The sequence below is a fragment of the Ammodytes marinus genome, assembly GCF_949987685.1.
Source record: "Ammodytes marinus genome assembly, chromosome: 16".
Lineage (NCBI taxonomy): Eukaryota > Metazoa > Chordata > Actinopteri > Uranoscopiformes > Ammodytidae > Ammodytes > Ammodytes marinus.
Window position 1 is genome coordinate 19,356,668 of NC_137220.1, and position 21,459 is coordinate 19,378,126.

Genomic DNA, 21,459 nt, shown 5'->3' on the forward strand with positions numbered 1-21,459 from the left:
TTTTGAGTTGCAGATACACAAAATTCGTTAGATATTGCCAAATGTATACATTTATTAATTATTAAATATTAATACATGATGATATCTATCTAAGTTATAAACTACCCTTTTCACCTCCTTAACCCATTGATGACGGCTGCTGCGCGATGCCACATTGGCTCTCCTGCCTGATGCTGCGTCGCGCAGCATTATTACTTTATCTAATTTTCATGGCATTCCCAGCATATAATGCACTGTCATTGGTTCAAATACACATGAGGTGGGTTTTGTTGATTTTTTTAAGACCACGTGACCACCCAAAAGTTGTGTGGTTTGCCGAAAATCATGTCAATCAAAAAAATAAAAAATAAAACAAAATAATAAAAAAAATACGCCAGCTATGTCGGCGACAGAACAGTTAGTGGCGTTTGGTGCGCAGAACCAAGGTCTACTATAGACTACTGACGAAAATCACACAACACATTGCATCTATTTATTAACAATATTTAATATTTTTCTAATTCATCTAATTTTGACGATTTTTAGAAATATTTGTTGGTTTGTAAGCGCTAAGGGAGCATGTTTAAATAAAACCTGTGAACCTTAACTTTTAAATGTATTTTATTTCATGTTTCTATGTGCTACACAGGCTTAGATATTAAGGTTTTGGTAGACTTGACAATTCATACTATTTTTTCAGAAAACCCTCAGGCATTAAGGACATGCATCCTAGATTGCCATAGTCATCAATGGGTTAAATGGATACTTGGACTTTCAATACATCGGGGGTAAAAAACTGTTTATTAGTTCTGACAAAGACAACAGAAAAAAATGTGCCTTCACCTGAGCACCCTGTGTTAGCTGCAAGAGCTGAGCCATAGTGAGTTTGACTTGACCCTGCTGTGGTCTGTTGGCCTGTGGGGCGGCTACAGGTGACTGCCCGGGTGCTGTAGGGGCTGCGTTAGGTGACGGTGAAGGACCCGCTGCTCTCTGAGTCTGCAAGGGCGTAGAGGCAGGCACAGCTGGGGATCCAGGCTGGCAACGGCCCGGCTGGGTCAAAGCCTGCTGGGGCTGGCCTGGAGGGGAAAGATGAATTTTGTAATCTTTATTTGTATATTGTATATAATATTTGACAACGGCTGAAAACATTAATTTGCAAACTGGAAAAGATCAGTTGGGGCAGGATACCTTGTTGAGCCAGTGTTGGACCTCTGACCATTGCTGTGCCCACAGAGTTAGCCGGGGTAGGTGACTGGCTCATGGTCGTGCCAGGCTGTGTTTGGAACAGAAAGCCAAAAGGTAAAATCATCATGCTTAACATTGTTCCCCTAATATAAAAAAGGACAGGGTGAAAGATAAAAGACCTGTTGCTGGGTAGTTGAGGCAGAGCTGGTGGCTCTGAGGTTGATGTTGCCAGTGGTAGGATGAAGTGTACTGTATGTCCTAAGGTTGGCAGGGGGCCCAGAGGGGAATATGCCCAGGACCTTCTGCTGGACTACACCTGTTGATTAAGTAAGAAAATGAGCATATATGCACTACAGTTATTCAGGACAAGAGTGAACAGAAGCAGCAAGGCTTACACTGTGTGAGGGTGTGGGCGGAGTGTTGTTGGAAAAATCTCTGAAGTTAAATAGGCTACAGTTTATGCCATAACAGTGTTTAATACACAACTCAGAGGAAAAACTGCAATCTCAATTTTGGCCATAGAAGCTCTTCCAGAAAAGAAAAGAAAGAACAGTGGGCATCATCTATGCTTAGTGTCAACATGGACTGATTTCCGCATGACACTCCTCCATCCATTTTGGCCCCAACCAGCAGAAATGGATGAGACTCGTGCTCCCTACCTCCTTGAGTGGTGGGCATGTTGAGCGTGACAATCTTGCTGTTAGCAGGCAGCGGGAGTTTAGCGGTGAGGACCTGGCCAGCCACTGTCACTGAACTGCCAGCGATCTGGAAGGTTTGCTCTGAGGTGGTGATGGTGCTAGCCACGGTGGTCACAGAGCCGGTGCAGGCTGCAAGACACACCAGGCCACCTGCAGTCATGCACACCCAACAAGGGCAACCACGACAGCCATTCTATGGCTGTGGTGTCCACTGGAATATTTGTGTTAACACAGAGGCTTGTATTTGGAACATTTTGGGATTAACGGTTTGCCATGTGCTCAAATTTTGAGGAGACATAGGCTTTCCTGCAGCTCTTTAAGATATAATAGGACTCCAAAAGGTCAAAAATCTAGTTTTCGCAAAGACGAATGTGGACACCACGAACCATTTTGGTCAATCACATCATGTCGAAAATTGACATATAAAAAATAACTATTCTGGGATGTCATGCTGTCAAAATGCTATTGTGGTCAAATGATGATTCAAAAGAGGAAAAACATTTAAAATAAGATGGGAAAACCAAAAGTATCTTGAGACAAATTCCTCTGCGTCTCCAAGCGAATATGATGAATGAAAAGGCACACAATTCTAGACCCTTGTATGGGGTCATACTGTACCTGTATGTGTTCACATGGGCTGAAGATGAGGAGGAAGAGGTGGGAAGTTTAAACAGGCTTACCTGGGCTGGTGTTGGTCTGACCCTGCTTGACCCAGGAGGCAAAAGACTGATGGAAGTTTTTGTCTTGCTGGAAGGAAACTGGAGAACCCATTTTAGAGGCCAGCACCATCTTGGGTCCAGATGTGGCCTGACCAGTCCTCTGGCCTGTGGCTGTTGGGGTGCTGGGGCTGCTGGCCAAGGTGGTGGTTATTGTTGAGGAAGGGGTTGCATTTGTGCTCGGCCTCTGCTGTTCCAGACGTTTCTAAAACAAATATGTTATAACATTTTAGGTATATGGACTACAGACTTTTATTGACATCCTGGCATAGTGGCAACATAAAAACAAGACCTTAAGCCTTGTTTCCATTGAGCGGTACAGTTCGGTTCTTCAAGCGGTCCCAAGAGGTGGAACTACACACATAGTACCTGTCATTTGTAATCTCCTCTGCAAGAGTGAATAATGTGTTTTGAGAAACATGTTGGTGAGCAGCTCTTTGTTTAATGTGTTTCAGCTATTGCCGTCCAGCATATACCCAGCCTAACACATAGGATACTGTCAGCGGTAGAAAGCAAGATCTAGGATTAATATTCTGTGCCAAACCAAACCAAACCATACCGTACCATACCATACTGAACTGTACTGCTCAGTGGAAACCAGGCATTACTCAATAAATTAAAAGTGTTGCGTGCAAGTGCGATGTAGTTTTCCCACCTGTTGGGCAGCCAGTCTGGCCACCTTTAGCTGATTCTCGTAATGGGCTTTGACTTCTTCCACTGTCTTCAGACCGCTGTTCGTCTTTGAGGGCTCAACACCCTGTGACTTCTCCCTCTCTAATCTGTGATACCAAGAAAAAAAGGTGGCAATCTGATTAATCAATTCTCTATCCGAGGAATGTAGTGTTCTCCAAAACAATGTTCGGGCCACAGGAGAGATGAGTGTTAGTGTCCCACCTTTCTGAAAAGGCTCTGATCTCCCACAGCTCCAGCTCCTCTTCAGCCACCCATGACTCCACAGCAATAGGTCCAGTCGGCTTGGCCGGCTCCTGCTTCTTGGGCCTCAAAGCACTTGAGCGCAAGCCTTTCCTTTGTGGAGTAGGGGTTTCTACTCATAGGAAAAGAGAAAAAAAAAAGTATTATGAAAAATGTTGGGCTTTGAAGCTTCAGTGCAAATTACCAGCAATTACTTGAAACTTCACAATCTGTATTTGGGTCTGGGTTATTATTTAAATTCACAACTTTACCTTTAGGAGTGTCTCTGTTTCCGAGGGGACAGATGATCTTCCGTATGCAGTATTCGGAGCGGATGCCGAAAGGCCCTGCGTCTCTTCGTTTTATGATTTCTGTTGTGGTGACATCTGTGTCCGTGGTTTCTTTGGTGAAAATCAAATATATTAGCGCAATTATTGAAAATGACACAACACCAATGTTTTGTTTTCAGAAACAAAAAAACAGATTAACCGAGCAATCGCAAGTTAATATGAAAACCAATGCACAGTTTCTAAAAAGGTTCACAGAAGAGATGCCCAAGGGAAGTGACGGATCAGTACAGGTGAAGATGAAGTGTACAGCAGATTCTCACCTTTCCGGGTTGTCCCCACAGCAGCAGAGGGCTTCACAGCCATGTCGTCCCACCTCAGGCAGGCCCACAGTAGCCTCAGCATCAGGCTGACTCCTGCCAGCGACCTCACAGTCTGGAGACGGTACCTGAAATGGGACACAGCCAAAAGAAACGTGAGCTTCTTTACCCAACAAGAGTATGTAGGTTTACACACTGTACTTTACTCTAGTGGTGTTTTTCAATCCTAGGAACATTGTGTTTGCATATCTCCATGTAAACAAAATGTGGACGACAACAAATCCATCAGTAATGTGAAATTATTTTGACATGTGTTAGTGTCCATGCCAGAGTTAGCAAATCATTCATAATTTCCCCTTGGCTATTTAGAATGTATACAAGTGCCAGTTTTGAGTGTAATTTTCAAGTATCCACCAACCTCCATGTGATCCCAAAAGTGGGGCGCGGTGAAGGGTAGGGCCATATATCCAGGGCTGGCTTGGCGTTGTAGTTGAAGATGGGCACCTCCCTGATGCCAGCCCTCCTCGCCATCCTCTTCAGGTCATCGTTGGGCAGGATGAAGATGCTCTTCTTGCTGCTCTTGGTGACAAACTTGCGGTAGGACGGCAGCGCTGTCCCCGAACGTGCCTTCTTGGATTTGGAGTACCTGAGAAGGCTGATGCGGTCGCGGGTGGAATACTCTTTACTTATCGTCATAGAGCTGGTTGCCGTTGAACCAGAAACGGCCATCTTGGTGTCAGTAACTGGGAGTTTGGGCTTCTGGGGGACAACTGCCCTGGAGCTGGGCTGGGTAGTGGTGGTTGTGGTAACAGAGGATACTGTGCTTTTTGCTGCCTGAGATGTGGCATCAGCCTGCCGTGCATTTAGAGACTCCGCAGAGGTTGTATTAGTAATGACGGAAGTCTTCAAACCTTCACTACTACTGCTGTTATTGGCAGCAGTATTACTATTCAGAAGCGAGTCTCCTTTCTCTGCCACGTGGTTCTCTAACTTTGGGACTTTGAGGGGAGGTGGATCACATATGTCGGACACATCGTTTTGCGAGAGGTTTCCGTTCATCAGAGACTTGACTGGCTCTTTCTGAGGCTCTTTGACATCAACTTGGACTGGACTGGCCGGGTCTGACTTGACATTTGAGTCTGCAGTGGCGACAACCTCAGTTTTCCCATTCACCTGCACTGGACTGGTCTCCATGCTCTGTGTATCGCCTTGTCCAAGGCCTTGCTCCATTTCCTCAAACCCACGTTTCTTAGTATTCTCTCCCACTCGAGTTAAGTCCGTCTTCTGTGATTTCTCTTTGCTTTCTATTGAATCGGATATACAGTTGTTTTTACTGTTGAGCTCGGTGCTTGCCTGCAGTCCTCCGTTCACTTCTTTATGAGCCACGGCCTCCCCACCCTGCACAGTGCTTACCTCCGTCTGCCTGCTGTTAGGTGACGCGTTGTCTGATTTGACGTCCGAGCTGTCTGCCTTTATATCCGTGTCCTCGAAGTTAAGCTTTTTAACTACGTGGTCTTTCATTTCAGGGCTTTCCTGCGCCTCTTCTTTTACACAGGAGGTTACGGCAGGGGGCTGTTTTGCTAACGTGGATCCTTCGGTCTTAACTGCAGAAGTTGGCTTCGCGCCACCCATTTTGGACAGCAGAGTCGCCTGTCTTATCCGCTCTAGCCTTTGCTTCTCCTCCAAGGTGAACTGTTTGACCCGGCGCTCCAAAAGCCCATCCAATTTGGAGGGCTTCACCTTCTTTTTATAGGCTGTGCGCAGCTGGAAGCCCTCGCTAACGTTCACAACGTCATAGTAGGTCTTCGATGCAGTGCTCTCCTCCTCCTTCTTGGGTTCTTCCATTTTCTGAGTTGTTTCTTCCTTCGCAGGCTGCACAATAGGTTTGTTTTCTGCTTTATCTATAACAAAGAGTCCTACATGGTCAGTGGATTATGGAGGTATAGAAATCTATTCACAAACAAAGATGGAGAAATTATTTAAAGGCAAAACTGGAGAACGGTTGTTGTCAGATTCCCTTTCTGTCAAAATGAGCGAATATCTCCTTACAATCCGCTTGCTGTACGTACTGTGTGTGCACTGAAAAAATATCCAGTATTAATACACAGCCTAGGCTCTGAAAAACGGGCATTTTGCTAGCTGTGGTTGGCCCTCTTTGTTTACATAGCCAATGTTTACATACCAGTTTACGTACGAACTGATTTTGACAACAAGCATTCTCCAGAATCGCTGACGTAATTTTCTATCATTTACCTTTCTCGTCACTGGAAGCAGCGGTTTCTGGGCAGGGGTTGACCTCCATTTTTTCCTCTTCTTTCCTCTCTTCTACATTTTTCTCCAGCTCCTTCTCTTCCGCTGGGATTACTTCCTCTGTGGAGGCCTGAGGTTTGCGCTCCTCCTCTGATGAAGTGCTCTGAAGTGGTGCAGGGATGGTTGCTTGTTTATTGCACTTGTCCACTGTAGTCTCCTTCTTAGTTTCCGTCACCATTTTCGGCTCATTTGTGCAAGATATTGCGTTTTCCTTGATCACTTTAGCTTTTGCTATGAAGACAGTGAAAAAACAAAAACAATAAAGGAAACAGAATATGAGCCAAGAGTGCCTCCACAAGGAGAATATATAAAGGAAATTGTGCTAGTTGAGCTCTTACCCTCAAGCTCTTTGCGGTAGTTTACGTTTGTGTTCCCTGGTAGCTTTGGAACAAAGCGTGGAACGTGAGTCTTACTGACCCAGTTCCAGCCACCATACCCTGTCACTCTGTACTCCTCGCCTTTCTGCTTCCACACCTTGACAGAAGAGAGGCACACAATTATGAAGCTTTCAGATGAAGAACTATATCATTTCAGAGAAACTTGTAGACGCTAATCATCTAAAATATTTTTTTTTTTTGGATTGGAACACATAAGATTCCAGTTGAGAGTGACCACTAGTTTTCAAACAGAAATGTCTAAAAGTGATCCAAAAAATAATGGATGCAACACACTATACTTTGTTATAGTGAACTATTGCAAACCTGATCTAACTAACCAAAAATTATTATTTTTTTCTCACAAAATACCAATATACTTTTATACAGTTAATAGTGTTAAATAACATCCAGTTTAAAATACATTTCCTATGGCCACAGGGGGAGCTGGATGACAGATGAAAGACACTGCTTTTTTACCTGGTGCTTGATGGGGATGGTGTACTTCACCCATGTGGCCTGTTGAAGTGTCTCCTCATCCTCCAGTTTTTTCTCACGCTTTTTTATCTTCTCCTTGTCATCCCGCTCCATGGAGGTCATGCGATGTAGCCTGAAGCAACAAAGTAAAGTATATGTAACCCAGGATCAGGATGTGTGGTGCATAGGCAGTATAAATATTGAAAGGCTGCTGCTTGTTAGGTGAACAATAGTGCAGGGCCGAACAAATCACTTCTGTAGGGACTAGCTTGAGTTTGAGAGAAAAAGCCTACACGTTAATATGGCATGAGTGTATGAAGCCAAAGTATCACAGTTCAAGCATCAGGTTTTTCGTCTTCCTTTACCTTGTGTGTCCAAGAGAATCTTTCCATACAGGCAGCATGACCACGGGTTTGATGGCACACTCCAGTATGGCCAAGGCCAAAGCAAATTCCCTGGCCTTGCTGCACATCTGCACTGCTTTGTTCCAGTTGGTCCTAGAAAAAAAGAGAAAAACGTTTTATTAAATAACATGTAAAACAGCACAACTGCATATTATTATATTTCTTCCTTAAAGCTTCTTCATACTTGAAACTCTGAAATCAAGAAAATATTGATCATCATATTTAGCATAAATATAAATAACTTGGTGGACATTTTGGGAAACTGACTTATTTGCTTTCTTGCCAAGGGTTGGATGAGAAGATCGAGACAACTCTCATCACTGTGCAGTAAATATAAAGCTTAATCAATATGAATCTCCCACCTGGACAGTTATTTTTACAGATATGTGGCTGGACTTCATGGTAGCATGACCTCACAAACTTAAAATAAATGTATAAATTGCCTGGTTATTATTGTTATTATTTTTACCAAGAAGTCTGTAACTTACGCCGACTGAAGAGTATAAGCGCAACGAGAATTTTTTTTTTTTAAAATTACATTTTGAGAATAAACACGGACTACAATATATATATACTAGGGGTGTGAACGTTTACAAAAATGCCTAACCGTGTACACGACAATTTTTTTTTCGTGTACACGGTTAACCGTGACGTCATTGTCCTCGTGCCCCCGCCGTCTTGTAGGCGCGCGCGCGCACACACACGTTCGTTCGCCTGTAAACACACAATTGACATGAACTACGCTCGTTTACACACCTCTTATAATAGGTCCATGGTACACACACACACACACACACACACACACACACACACACACACACACACACACACACACACACACACACACACACACACACACACACACACACACACACACACACACACACACGTTCGCCGTCATAATTGCGCTTCATTCATTTCCTGATTAATATAGCCTATCGCTTTCTACATGTCCACATTAAATGCATGTTGAACAGGTGTTATAAAGTTCGGGCTACTTACGAGCGTAGTTCACGTCAACCGAGTAACTTTAATACTTAGGTTATCTTTCATCACTCCGTGGCTGTGAGTCGAGCCCCAGCACGGCGACTCCCCGTGTGTGTGTGTGCGCCGATACACACACTCACTCACACACACTCGCCGAGGGACAGACAGATTCTCGGCAGACTAGCTTTTATCCTCCCCAATTAGTTTATTAGTGATGTAAAATCAATAAACGCGTGTCTCCAGAACATATTTAAAAACTTTGAAATTTAAAAAAAAAAAAAAAAAAAAAAAAAAACGGTTTTCGTTTATTGATTTTTCCTAAACGGTTATGATTTACTAAACGGTTACACGTGCACACCCCTAATATATACATATATATAAAAAAAGGAAGCTGAACAGCAGTTAAGGTAAGAGTTAAGGGAAACTTAACTAACAGCGTGGACCGACTCATTCTAAGTTTTTAACCTCTTAAGTTGCTGCTTTATTTGGTTTGGTATTTTCACTTAGTCTATTCTTTGAAACATACTTAAGAGGTTAAAAAAACGGAGTATCAGTTGCTCCACATTGTAAGTTAAGTTTCCCTTAACTTTTCAATTTACTGCCATTTAGGTTAGTCTTTATTTAACACATTCATGAAATTCCAACTTTATGATCGAAGTGCATTCTCTCCCGTGGCCCCAACACTCTTCTGTATACTCCGCTTACCAATTGAAATAAGGATATTGTTTTGTATGGCAGCCTGTGAGACAAGAGTGAATTTCCCTAAGGCATGCACATGAAACTGATCAGATTTGTACCTGTGCGATGCCCAGTTGGGATGCATAAACGGCCCGGGGACATTGGTCTCCAGCTGGATGATGGTGAGACGCAGGGTGGAGATGGTCAGGCTCCGAGAACCGTAGATGGAGCCGTTCCATTTGAACTCGGCCGCGGTGGTCAGGCTGAACTTGTGGGAGAGGTGGCGTCTCTTGTCGTGGTCCTCACGGTGCTGATGTTTGTTTAGGGCCAGGACGTTGGTGCTGAACTGGTTGTGGTAGACCCTGTATTTACCCTCCTGGCCCAGTTTGAACAGGTTGTTTAAATTCACCGCCAGGTCCCTTTTGAAGAAGCTTAGGCGCGGAGTTTCACCCTCACAGAAAACAGGAGAAGACTGAAACACGAGAGGGAACATAACAGTCAAGTTAAATACTGGACAGAAATATTAAAGCTGTTTTTACAAAAGGATGCAGAAGTTGTTACTTTAATACTACATTTCGATACCTATCGCATCACAATACTTTTAATACATACAGAATTTCTTCAACTTTTTTTTCCATTAAATCAATAGTTAAGCCTATTCAATGCAATGTTTTGCTGACATAGGGAACTGTGTTTAAATAAAATTCAGGATCAAACAATTAAGTCAGTACTCGAATATTTTTAAATATGAAGTTTCTGTCAAATAACACTTGCTCCAGTTCAGAAAACACACACGCCTCACCTCTTTGCTGCCTTTAGGCATTTGGTTATTCGATTCCCATTCTGTAGCTCTCCCTCTGTCGCTCTTGACCCTTTCCGTATAGTTGTCTGTCATACAGAAAGCAGATGATGCCATCAGCACAGTCACAAATCTAGCAATAATGAAAACACAGACACCGAGAGACAGTTTATAACAGCTGGACTGATTCCAAAGCCGGTGTTTACCTGTTCCGTCCTGGCTGGTGAAGGAGGAGCGAGAGGAGCGATCAACCAGGTCAGGCTGCTCTGGTTTCCTGAGGCTCACACAAGTAGAAACCTGGCTGCTGCTCACTTCCATTTGAGATGACTGATGCTGCTGCTCATCTTGGGTTTGTGTCTGTGACTCGTCAGGCCGATTGTCTTCACTGCTGGACTCTGCTTTAGCATCCTCATCTAAAAAAAGAAAAGGAGAAAAAGAAAAAAGAGACAGGTGAGCACCGGTGTAAACATGACTATTACGAATACAAGAAGTAAAAGCGAATGGCATTGATTACAAGCAAGGTGTTTTAAGCAAAGATGGCAGCATTGTAAACAAAACAAATGACAAAACCAAACAAAAAAAACATATTGACAAAAATGTAATCTCTGCATATAGTAAATTCTCAATATAGCTTCTTTCAATATAATGAAACACTAGGTCTATAGAAATGAAACTGTTCAAAAACACCAAAACTAATCTTGGACAGAAAAGTCCTCTCAAACCTAAAACAAGCTGTGCACTTGCTGAAAAGCCAAATTAAGACGGCCTCTCTGCGTGTGAGTTGTTATGGGAGAGAGTCCTGCATATATATGCAGCTCTTTGTTGTGAGGAGGCAGGTGGAGCTTCAAGGCAGAGAGCCTTTTGTCTGAGCGACAGGAGCCCACCCAAATGCCCATAAATTGGAACCAGAATAAGGAGCTGGTTGTGACAGACGTGGCGTGCTAGCTGCTGCCAGGGACGCTGTCTACGGCAGTGCCAACATGGTGTTATTCAAGACCATGAGAGTGGGGGACAACAGAAAGCGACAAGACAGGAAACGAACGCACCAAAAATAAAATTTTTAGCTTAAAAAGCGGGTCCTTTAGTTTCACAATTAAAAGTAGGACAAGATAAAGAGCATTGGTAGCTAAATGGTCACCGCAATTTCCAAATAATCAAAAAGTTGCGGGTTCAATTCCAGCGAGTGACCTTTCATGCAGGTCGTTCCACCCTCTATGTTTCCCATCCCTCTCTCAGCTTTCCTACTGTTGATAACATACAAAATTGCCTCAAAAATTCCTCAGAACAAAAAAGAAAGTAGGACAAGACAGACAGCAGGAAATGGCATGCAACATAACCAATCACCAGAACTTTTACATACTCAATTCAATGCCCTACATTCTTCGATATTCGATGGTGTGGAGGCATTTTGGTCGGTATAAAAATGTTTTGAACTTCGATACCCAGCCCTACTCTCAGGAACAACTACATGAAGAGAGAATATTATCTCACTGTCTAATTAGGTGTTTAATGAAGACATGCTGTGAAAGGGATCAGGCTGAGTATGGCCCCTCCAGTGTTGCATGAGTGGTGACAGGCTGACTGACAGCTACAATGTTTTGGTGAAGAACTACAAGTGTTTTGTCTAAAATGTTATTTATGTCCAGGGACAAGTACGGTGTGTGCAATCCATGGAATTCAGCTTAGGAAACACAATTCTCCACTGGGGAATATGTAATGTGGTCACATCACATGGCAGAAACACAGTGCCTTGTTTAAAGCCATGTAAAACATAAAACACAAATGTTCCATTCACCAGCAGACAGCCAACGCAACAAACAAATTGAACAAAAACAAACTGAGAGCAGTGATGAAAGTATTTGTGACTTGCATGGAAACATATGATGCTGCTGAAATAAAACCCCAATGGGAAGGGCCACATTGGTCTGTCAGGCTGATTTTGGAGAGATATCTAAACTTTGCATATATGGCATAGGTATAAGGCAAGGTATAACAAGAGCAAAAAAACAGTCTAAATTGATAGCACTGGAACAACTACAATCACCTCCTTTTCATGATGGGCTTGGCAGGAAATGAGTCGGACACAGCATTAAATACAGGTTCCATTCAAAATGTATCCCAACAAAAACCTTGAAATGCATCCCCAAGTCCAATTAGCAAAAACAATAATAAGAAATATCTACTTCAAGAAATGACCTTAAATCAGATTTAGCTTCCTGTCTCTTAAACAAATCGAACCCTTAACTGTAAAACTACAATTATAAAGAGACATAAACTCTTCTTACAAGCAACATGGCAAATGGAGAGGGAAAAAGGGGGCAGGCTATGGTTAGCAGCAACCAGCTGAGACAAGCAGACAGATGAAGATGGGTGTGCAGCCCAGCAGCAGAGGATGAAGTGGAGGATGGTGTTGCATGGCTAGAGACGCTGACGATAGCTAGCCACCCAAGCAAACACCAGTCATAAGCCCCTTTTACACAGCCAGTGAAAGCCGGGAATATGCCGGCCTTTCGGCCCTCCGCCCTGCTGTATAAATGCGACAGTTGCGGAACGAGGGAAGAAAGGTGCGAGTGATCGTTCCGGGAATTTTACTACCTCGGGGGGTAGTAAGATTCCCGACACGATCAGTTCCGCCTCTCTGTTTAAATGCTCCAGCTTGTTGTTGCGGAACAGGGGGGCGTTTGACGTTCCATAGCCTACGTTCTAACATGCGACCATGTTAGCAGTTGAAGGACGTGTGTTTAACATTAACCACGGCGGCCTGATGTCCCGTAAAAATCACCAAATAAAAGGAACGGTGTATAATCTAGCTGATCATAAGGTCCGTTGCTCAATCCAAACCCCCGTGCTTCATTTTGCAGAGTGTATGAGTCTATTTCTGCCCAGGAGAAGTTGTACAATGGAAAGCTAGGCTAGGCTAAGTAAGGGATAAAGTATAGCGAACGGGTCACTTGCTAGAAATAAAGACCGACAAGCTGAAGCAGGAGCCCGACGCGCAGCGGAGGGCTCTTGTTCAGCTTGAAGGTCGACCTAGTAACGGGGGAATAGTCTGCTCGCCCCGCTAGACTGTCTGCTTCAGCTGACTGAAGGCTCCGGCTCAGCTGTTAGCCACAGAGCTACTGTTTTGCTAACACATTCCGCCGCCGCTATTATTATCCTAAGTCTGAGCGTATATCCACACTTTATTTCTGTCTACAGTAACGTGACTTCACACACTGTGTGTATGTGTATGTGTATGTCTGATTGGCAGATCGCTGCCCTCACAAAGAGACTCGCTCACAACCAACCTGTCACACACACACACAGAGGTGAAGCGGTCGGATTGATTTAGTCAGTTTGGTTAACTGTCCCAGTGATGTTGGACTCAGCGCGTAGCGAGATCAACTGGCACATCGTGGGGACAGTAAAATACGGCCCTCTTACTGCAAGCTCCAGCACTTCTGCTCTCAATTCACCGGCCATTGTTGTTGTTGTAAAGCAGCTGACCGGCGCAGCGCTAAATGTTTACGTCACACCTGACGCTGTTTACAAGCACCTCTTTCATTCCGGAGCGCTGTGTAAAAGGGACTACTGATGTGCCAGCAGGCCGGCGTTGCTTGGTTCTGTGTAAATAACACAGAAGCAAGCAAAGCCGGCATATTGGAGTGATGTTGTTCCGTCAATATGCCGCAATCTCTGTGTAAAAGGGGCTAGAGTCTTTGTTCTCCTAGTACCTGCCCTTTCCTGCTTTGCCAATGCAGGCGACCCCCCGCCATCCTGGCTCCTAGGCTGAGCAGTCTGGGTTTCACGGCTGGATTCACCAGACTCCGTTTTAGGTGTGACCGTTTCCTGGGTGGCCGAGCCGGGGTTAGGATCGGACGCACAGCTTTCTTCTGAGGCATGGGGAACCGTGGCTGCTGTGCCATCAAACACACACATACACACAGGGCGAACAGCACCAGCAGAGTCGTTACATTGTTAATCGGCAAGTCAAGTACAGGTAGAGGTCACCATATAATATAAGAACAGCAGCACGTGTGGTAAAACGACACCTGCTGTCATCGATGCCTGTGCTCTGCTGGGAGAAACGGTGTGTAAAAGAGCATAAGACAAAGCTAGACTGATTTATACTGTATGTAACGTTCATTTTTACCTTGTGAACCGGCTTCTTCCTTAGGCTCTGTGCCTGTGCTGTTATCGGGCTGCGATGTGGACCCGTTCTCAGCAGTCTTAATGGAGGACGTTTCTGCTTCCTGCTTTGCCTCCGCTGCCCGCTTCTTTGCTTCCTGTGCCTCCCGCTGGATCTTCAAACGCTCCATGACTACATCTACAAACAAACATAAAGATATTCCATAATCACAGCACTACCAAGCTGAACATCTTCATCTTCCTTTGTATAAATCTTCCTGCAGTCAGTTTATTAAAGTAGTTTGCAGTTAGTTTCAGTTTTTTTTATTACCGTTTTGTATTTTCTTGATTGTTTATTTTATTTTTTAAGAATGTATTTGTTTGTTCGTTTATTGTGTGTGTGTGTTTTGTATTCTAATATGCAATAGTTTTTTGGGTGTGGTTTCCATATAAGCCTGTACAGGTTTCCGCCGCACCCATGCATGTACTTATGTTTTAGCACAACGTGTTTTTATATTGTTTGTATGTGAAATAAACTAAACTTAACTAAAACTATTCGTTTTATTAAACAAATGCCTGCAATGACCAAAACGGCGTATTAGGGCCACAGGAAAAGTGAAAAAATTAAAAATTAAAGAGGGAAGATTTTTTTGTTTTATGTACTTCGGAAATAAATAAAAAATTTCAAGAAAAAAGACAAAATACAATATCGAGAAAAAAAGAGAAAAAAATCGATTCCCACTTTTCCTGATCCCCCGATATTAACCTCTTATGTCTTCACAAAGCTGCTTTAATTGGTGTAGTTTATATCAGAGTGTAAACAATCTTTTAAACACAGAATTAAGAGGTTAAAAATTGAGGATCAGTCGCTCCATGCTCTAAATTAGGTTTCCCTTAACTGCAGTTCAGCTTTGTCTTTATCATCGAAATAGAATTCCGGCCCTTACGCTCTATTTCGTCTTTCTTCTCGAAATTTGCACTTTATTTTCGAAGATCATAATAAAAAAAAATGTCTTCAACGGCGTCTTCAAATTTCTTGTTATATTCCCAGTCCCAAACACATGTACAGACTTTACTAACAGGATTAGGATTAGTTACAAAGGCAGCGACTCCTCACATTTGAGAAGACTGGATTTTGGATATGTGATGGAAAGAGGAACCCTAACCACCAGGCATCTGGAGCCTCAAATATGATAAAATGCTGCTTTCTCAGTTTCAGGTGACCCATACAAATTGTTGGAGCTCGGATGCTAACATATTTATGTTCTATAATCAAGTTTTGCTATCTAAGTACGAAAGAAAATGATTCCAATCCACACAAATATTTATAATATAAAACAAATATAATATACTTGTATTTCCTCAAGAGGCCAAAACCTCCAGAGAGCCATGTTTCATAACTACAGTTTTCACTAGGATTGAAAGGAAGTGTGCACACAGCACCGTGCTGCAGCAGAAGCGGGCTGTTAACTGATGAAATGTACCAGCAGTAACATCCATAAATCACTTATTATACAAAAAAAGGAACGGCAACGGCTTTTCATATTTTCTTGCATTGTGGTCTACAGAATACCTATTAAAACCTTTGTTTTTTGACAGAATAAATGATGCTCACGTCCCCATTAAAACATAGTACCCCCAGTGCACTGAGAACAGAAATGAGGCAGTTTGACAACACACAATGGGGAAAGTGTTAATTATGGCAGCCTGTCAAATCTAAACGGAAACTGATGGCGTAGCATTCAGAAGTCTTTTAACCGCTCCGTCTCCTTGGAGGAAGGTAGCGGTAAACAGTTGCTGTGTGAGAGAGCGTGAAGCGGGAAGAAAAGGCTGCAACTAACATTTCAAAGTCAACTGTCATCATGTTAGAGCATTTTTGCCTAAGGGGAGGGAACCATTATCTAAAGCTGAGAAAATACTGTGTGTGTGTGAATGTAAGCCCACAGGACACAAAGACGCAGATACATACGTACGTTCCTTTCATAGCTTAATTCATAGTCACACATGCTCCTATTATCCATTAGATCAATTATTTCCCCATTATACACCTTCAAAGAAACGCTGCCCATGTGAACTAGAATACGCCCGACACGATAGCACTACCTCTAGGTTCACATGTATGGCCTGGCTTTATGAGGCGACTGAAGAGAATACCAAATCCGTACCGTTGACAGCAGTGAGGTAGGCTTTATTGTTTCCTCTGGCTTTGTTGGTTAGGTCCTCTGTGACGTCCATGTGAGCCTGCACTTCCTCCTTCATTTCCTCCAGGGTGGCATGCAGGTCCATCTCCCAGTATTCCTTATCCAAGCACTCCATCAGCTCCTCCAGCTGCGCCTTGGTGCTATAGTACCAGATCTTTTTCTTCTCGTGCTCCCCATCCTCCTCGCTGTGTGGATGGAAACAGAAAGAATTCTTAGATAAGGCCATTTAATATCAGAAAATGACTTCCTCTACCATGTTACTGTGCAAGGGTTTTGATTGTTACAATATCATTTGACTGAAACAATAAAAACATTTTTATTTCCACATCTCACTGCTGTTGGTTAAATTTAAATGTTCGGTCAGTTGAAATTCTGACTGTTAGATGATTTCAGCTTCTTATTTGCAGCGTCTACCTCAAATAGAACATACGTTTGGGGAGAGGAAGCAATTAGGAAAAGCATCATAGCCACTAAGGAGAAAGGGCTTGGGCTGCATGTCTCTTCAAGTCAAACAAAGGACTGGATTAATGGGAGCCTTTTGCATTCTAGTGTCAAGGGATTTGCAGCAGTGTCAAGTTTTAGCTTTGCACAGCACACATACACACACCCACCTGTATAGACAGGATGGGTATATATACCTGACATTACCCCTTTACAAAACTTTTTGAAAGTTTTTTTTTCACCGTGATTTTATGGCCTACGTTTTGTCACATAGGTGTGTGCATTTGGCTTCACAACGACAAACTCCTTTTGGATTGATGTGTTTCAGGAGGCTAGAATTGAATATAAGGGTAACTACCGCTGCTGCTTTTTCACTGCTTCATGACTACAGCCACATGTTCAGAGCATTGAGGTATATTATACTAAATATATGATCATATTTTGCCCTGTAAGGCATCTTTACACAAGGAGATCAAAGTGAATTGGTTAGAAACTAGCTGCAAGGCTGGGCCACGTGGCTGAAATAAAAATCACTATCCTAGTAATATAATAACACAGTATATATTGCAATACGGCACAAAAATACATGTTATGTAGTAAACTTGACGTTTGTTGCATTGAAGTGTATTCCAATGTTATGTAATACACCAGACAAACCTATTTCACACATGTAAAATAACTACTATAATTAAGTAATTCTGTTAGTTTTAGACTACAGTTTGTTGGAAACAATCCTTTTCAGAATCAGAACGAAACAATGATTATCAAACTACAACTCCACTGAAAGTTGATTTATGATTGAGTTGGCACTGAATTAAAAGGTAATTCTATCCCAGTGGGACAGAGTAGGCTGCAACTAACTTACACAATAATCCTTCTGTTTAGGAACCAGTATTTCCTCTGGTGGCGGTCATATCCAATGGGCTCCTGGCGGATGTAGGGCCTGTTCTTCTGTGCCTCTGTCACACAGTCCGTGACGCCGGGCACCTTGTGCGCAACGCAAATCTCGCACTGCCACTCGTCCTCCGGAACCTCCGTCAGCGGGGGTTTGACACACTCCAGGTGATAGACCGCCGAGCAGGTCTCGCAGCACAGCAGGTCGCCCAGCCGGTGACACACGCGGCAATGGTCGTCATACAGCATGCTGCCGTCTGAAAGCAGTTCCTCGCGGGCCATGTTTGTGGTGAGAAACTGGTCCACCAAAAACTGCAGCACCTTGACCTTATTCTCTAGGGGACTATAAGGATACTCGTCTACCTCCTGATAGGGCAGGACGTGATGGTACTCCCGGTCGCTCTCGCAGTACGCCCGCAACACCTCCGGCCACGTCATGCCGTCGATAAAGTACAAGGTGGAGTTGACGCTGTCTTTTAGGTCAGCGGGGCCAAACGTAGTGTTGGAGGTGTCCTCCTCGCGCAGGATAGCCTTCATGAGGGAAACGTGTGTCTCGGCTATTAAAGTGCACTGCTCCTGGCCCACCAGTGCTGCACAGAAGTCCTCAAAGCGGTAGGGGGAGAGACGCAGCACCGTGCTGAAGTTGCGTATCACCTCGTAGACGGAGGTGGCGTTGAGAAGCTCCTCGTTGGTCACCAGCAGGTCCTCAGAGGTGTCGGGGAGCACCAGAGCAGGAATCTCCTTCTCCAGAATGGGAGTGCGAGGTCGGGGGGCTCGTCCCTTTCTCTTCCCTTTAGGATACAATAAGATATTAGTAAACAATAATTGCATTGCTTTTCCGCAAGAACTTACAAAGAATGATTGATATACTTTTAAAGTGGTCACGTGATGTATATAATATTACCGAGTCATAACACAATGCTATTTAATATTGATCCACCAGCTCGTTTATAGACTTTCAAACTGATAACCATCCTTAATATAGAAATCTCTCCATCATTCAGCTGAGTTTATAGGGCATTTTTTCCAAAAAAGTATCCAAGTCACATTGTTTTAGTGTGACAGGTCAATTCAAAGAGACACAATTCAACATAACTATACCACTAAATAAGAAGCAGCTCAATTGTCTGGTTTCACATTGGTAGAAAATTGTCAGAGAGCTTCAGTGGCTGAGCCGGCTAAACACATGGCCACTAGTGTCATTAGCCTCATCCTCCTCCATCGAGGAAAACATTAGCTGTCAAGTTGGTTAACAACGGAAATGTTAATCAGATCATAAGTTATAACCGCTCGTATTTACTGTTGGCACCGTGGAAGACATCAGCTGACTTTTATCTTTATGTGTTTTCAAAGGATGAATGTGTAGGGTTAAGTAAGTTTGAAAGAGTACAAAGTGATAAAAAAAATTACAGGCATGCTAGTCAAGCTAAGTTAGTTAGCAAATTATTTACTTTCTTTTTTTATCAGCTTCGATCATAAACTACAATTTCGCATTCACCAAATTAGCTTTAAATGCTTAGGGTAGCTAGACATACATACAATTTTCGTAATCTAACGATGTTAGACTTCAGGATGACAGGAGGGAGCATGAGCTACTTTGACTTGCTAACATTAGCACGCTAGCTGCTAAGTTACTGGCCTTAAGTGCAGTTTAATCATATTTCGAGTCAGATGCATTAGCTGTTATTCTCAAAACGAGTGTATCATCGGAAAATGCGTGCTTTTGGATGTGCTGACAGGTGGTGAAGGCAACCCAGATGAGATGGTGCTTCAGTCCACCTGCAGTAGCATTAATGACTGCGGCCTGTGTTCATACAGTGTGCATTCTCCATTTTGAACAATAACCTTTACTGCTTCCTTCCTGCACCGCACTGACAAAAACAACAAGCGAAGGCAGCATTTCGGGCTGTATTCTCCAACCCTAGTGCGAGTGTGTGCCGAGACCATGCAGCAGCAGCCTTCGCCTGGTCGCGGTGTTTATTTACCCGGAGTGCTGGCGTGTGTGCTCTGACTCCGAAAGCTGCTCTCCGTGCAGTAACTGGCATCATCCGCCACCTCCTCCTCCTCCTCGTCCAGCACATCATCATCCAGGCAGTCCGAGTCCTCCTTGAGGGCCTCTTCCTCCTCGGACTGGGGTTCTTCCTCGATAACCTCTTCCTCCTCCGACCTGAGGCTGACAGCGTCGTCGTCCTCGTCGCTCTCGTGGTCGTCGTACACCACTGCCTTGGATGCGGCCGTCCGTCTTCCTCCGCGTCCCCCTCTGCCACCTCTCCCACCGCCGCCTCTACCTCGTCCCCTTCCCCGCGTAGACGTGACGGAGCCCCCTCTCCTCTTTCTGCTCGGCTTGGTAGTCTCCCTCGTGGGGCTCTCCGATTCCTCGTCCCCGCTGTCCCTAAACCGAGGCTTCAGGTTCCTCCTGGGTCGCAATCCGCGGGTTGAGGCTGGGGAAGGCTCTTCGGCTTGTAGCGGTTTGGGCGGCCTGCCCCTCTTCCCTCTCATGATAAGCGACAGCAATTATGCTACTATCCCAGTTTTTTCCCTTTGCGCTTGTTTAGCCTCCGCGGGCACGAGCGATAAAGGTACCCCTGCAAAGCTGGACCGGCGGTGGTTCCGACAGTGCAGTCACCCCCTCCCCGAGAAGACCTCGAGTCTTTTAGGGTGCGAAGCTCAAAATGCTAGCCCGGCGTCCCGTTTCGGTTCGCCTAGAGCCGCCATTTTTCTTCTTCTCTGCCTCTCTGGCTGAACAAACAGCAGCCTCTCTCAGGAAGAGTCACGTGGTGTCACTGCTTCCAGCTCAGTAGCAACAATGAACGAAATGTATTACTATCACTATAAGTTTCACGTTTTTAGTCACGCTACATTTTTAGTAAAGAAATTACTCGGCTGCAGCCCTCTGAGATCTCTAGCGTCGTGTTAGGCACGGTCTGGTGCACTGTTAAAAAAAAATTAACTTGCAGTGAGTAATCTACTGCTGTCAGATTCAGAGAAGTAAAAAAGCACTTTTACTTCCCTGTACAGAATAAAACCAAACAAGTAAATACAAACACTCACAACTGAACTGCCATGTGTTTTTAGAATGTTTACAAGATGATTACTATAATAGCAAACTTTATCAGCAACAACATTTATTTTACACAATAATAAAGATATAATTGCCAACGGTATTTAGCAAATATACCCATGTCATGTAAACCATAGATAGTATATACAATAATGTGTAAATATATAGGCTACTATCTATGGTGTAAACTGAGGTTATTTGAGTTTTACCACCGCAACGTCAATTCAGTTAGGTTACAGGAATTTTATAATTCTACTTACAATTTAGTGTGGAAGTAAGTTTCAATTTGGTGTTCTATAGGCGATTCATTGAGGTAACATTTGTAGATGAAACTTATATTTCTACTCCCAATATAGTGATGAAGTTAGTTTGAGGTTGGTTTTCAATATGTCGACTTACAGTCTGTTGTCGTGGCCGAGTGGTTAAGGCGATGGACTAGAAATCCATTGGGGTCTCCCCGCGCAGGTTCGAATCCTGCCGACAACGATCGGTTTTTTTAAAATCTATTTAGTAGTTGCCTTTGAACCACACAACTGCACACATCTGGGTAGCGAATTTTCATATTCCCACTTACGGACAACTATATAGCCTATGCCAAATGTTGAGTTCAAGGGCTGACGATCAGTTCC

At 43.7% G+C, this 21,459-nt stretch overlaps 1 protein-coding gene across 4 annotated transcripts in view; it reads right to left on the reverse strand.

The window, feature by feature from the left end:
- bptf (bromodomain PHD finger transcription factor) overlaps positions 1 to 20,482 on the reverse strand; it is a 28,425-nt gene extending 7,943 nt beyond the window's left edge. For 2 of the 4 annotated variants that reach the window (XM_080044533.1, XM_080044535.1), the window contains exons 1-21: positions 19,755 to 20,482; positions 17,741 to 18,560; positions 16,399 to 16,619; positions 14,259 to 14,432; positions 13,840 to 14,022; positions 10,333 to 10,539; positions 10,130 to 10,215; positions 9,447 to 9,799; positions 7,624 to 7,755; positions 7,262 to 7,391; positions 6,746 to 6,881; positions 6,351 to 6,638; positions 4,516 to 5,998; positions 4,101 to 4,225; positions 3,763 to 3,891; positions 3,473 to 3,623; positions 3,234 to 3,357; positions 2,543 to 2,783; positions 1,344 to 1,480; positions 1,168 to 1,252; positions 823 to 1,055 (exon numbers count right to left, since the gene is read on the reverse strand). In XM_080044533.1, coding sequence (XP_079900659.1) covers positions 823 to 1,055; positions 1,168 to 1,252; positions 1,344 to 1,480; positions 2,543 to 2,783; positions 3,234 to 3,357; positions 3,473 to 3,623; positions 3,763 to 3,891; positions 4,101 to 4,225; positions 4,516 to 5,998; positions 6,351 to 6,638; positions 6,746 to 6,881; positions 7,262 to 7,391; positions 7,624 to 7,755; positions 9,447 to 9,799; positions 10,130 to 10,215; positions 10,333 to 10,539; positions 13,840 to 14,022; positions 14,259 to 14,432; positions 16,399 to 16,619; positions 17,741 to 18,560; positions 19,755 to 20,268 — 5,952 coding nt within the window. In that variant the 5' untranslated portion in view covers positions 20,269 to 20,482. The remainder of the gene's footprint in view (positions 1 to 822; positions 1,056 to 1,167; positions 1,253 to 1,343; positions 1,481 to 2,542; positions 2,784 to 3,233; positions 3,358 to 3,472; positions 3,624 to 3,762; positions 3,892 to 4,100; positions 4,226 to 4,515; positions 5,999 to 6,350; positions 6,639 to 6,745; positions 6,882 to 7,261; positions 7,392 to 7,623; positions 7,756 to 9,446; positions 9,800 to 10,129; positions 10,216 to 10,332; positions 10,540 to 13,839; positions 14,023 to 14,258; positions 14,433 to 16,398; positions 16,620 to 17,740; positions 18,561 to 19,754) is intronic. The other 2 variants (XM_080044534.1, XM_080044536.1) reach the window with 2 other exon arrangements.
- Between the last annotated feature and the right edge of the window lie 977 nt (positions 20,483 to 21,459).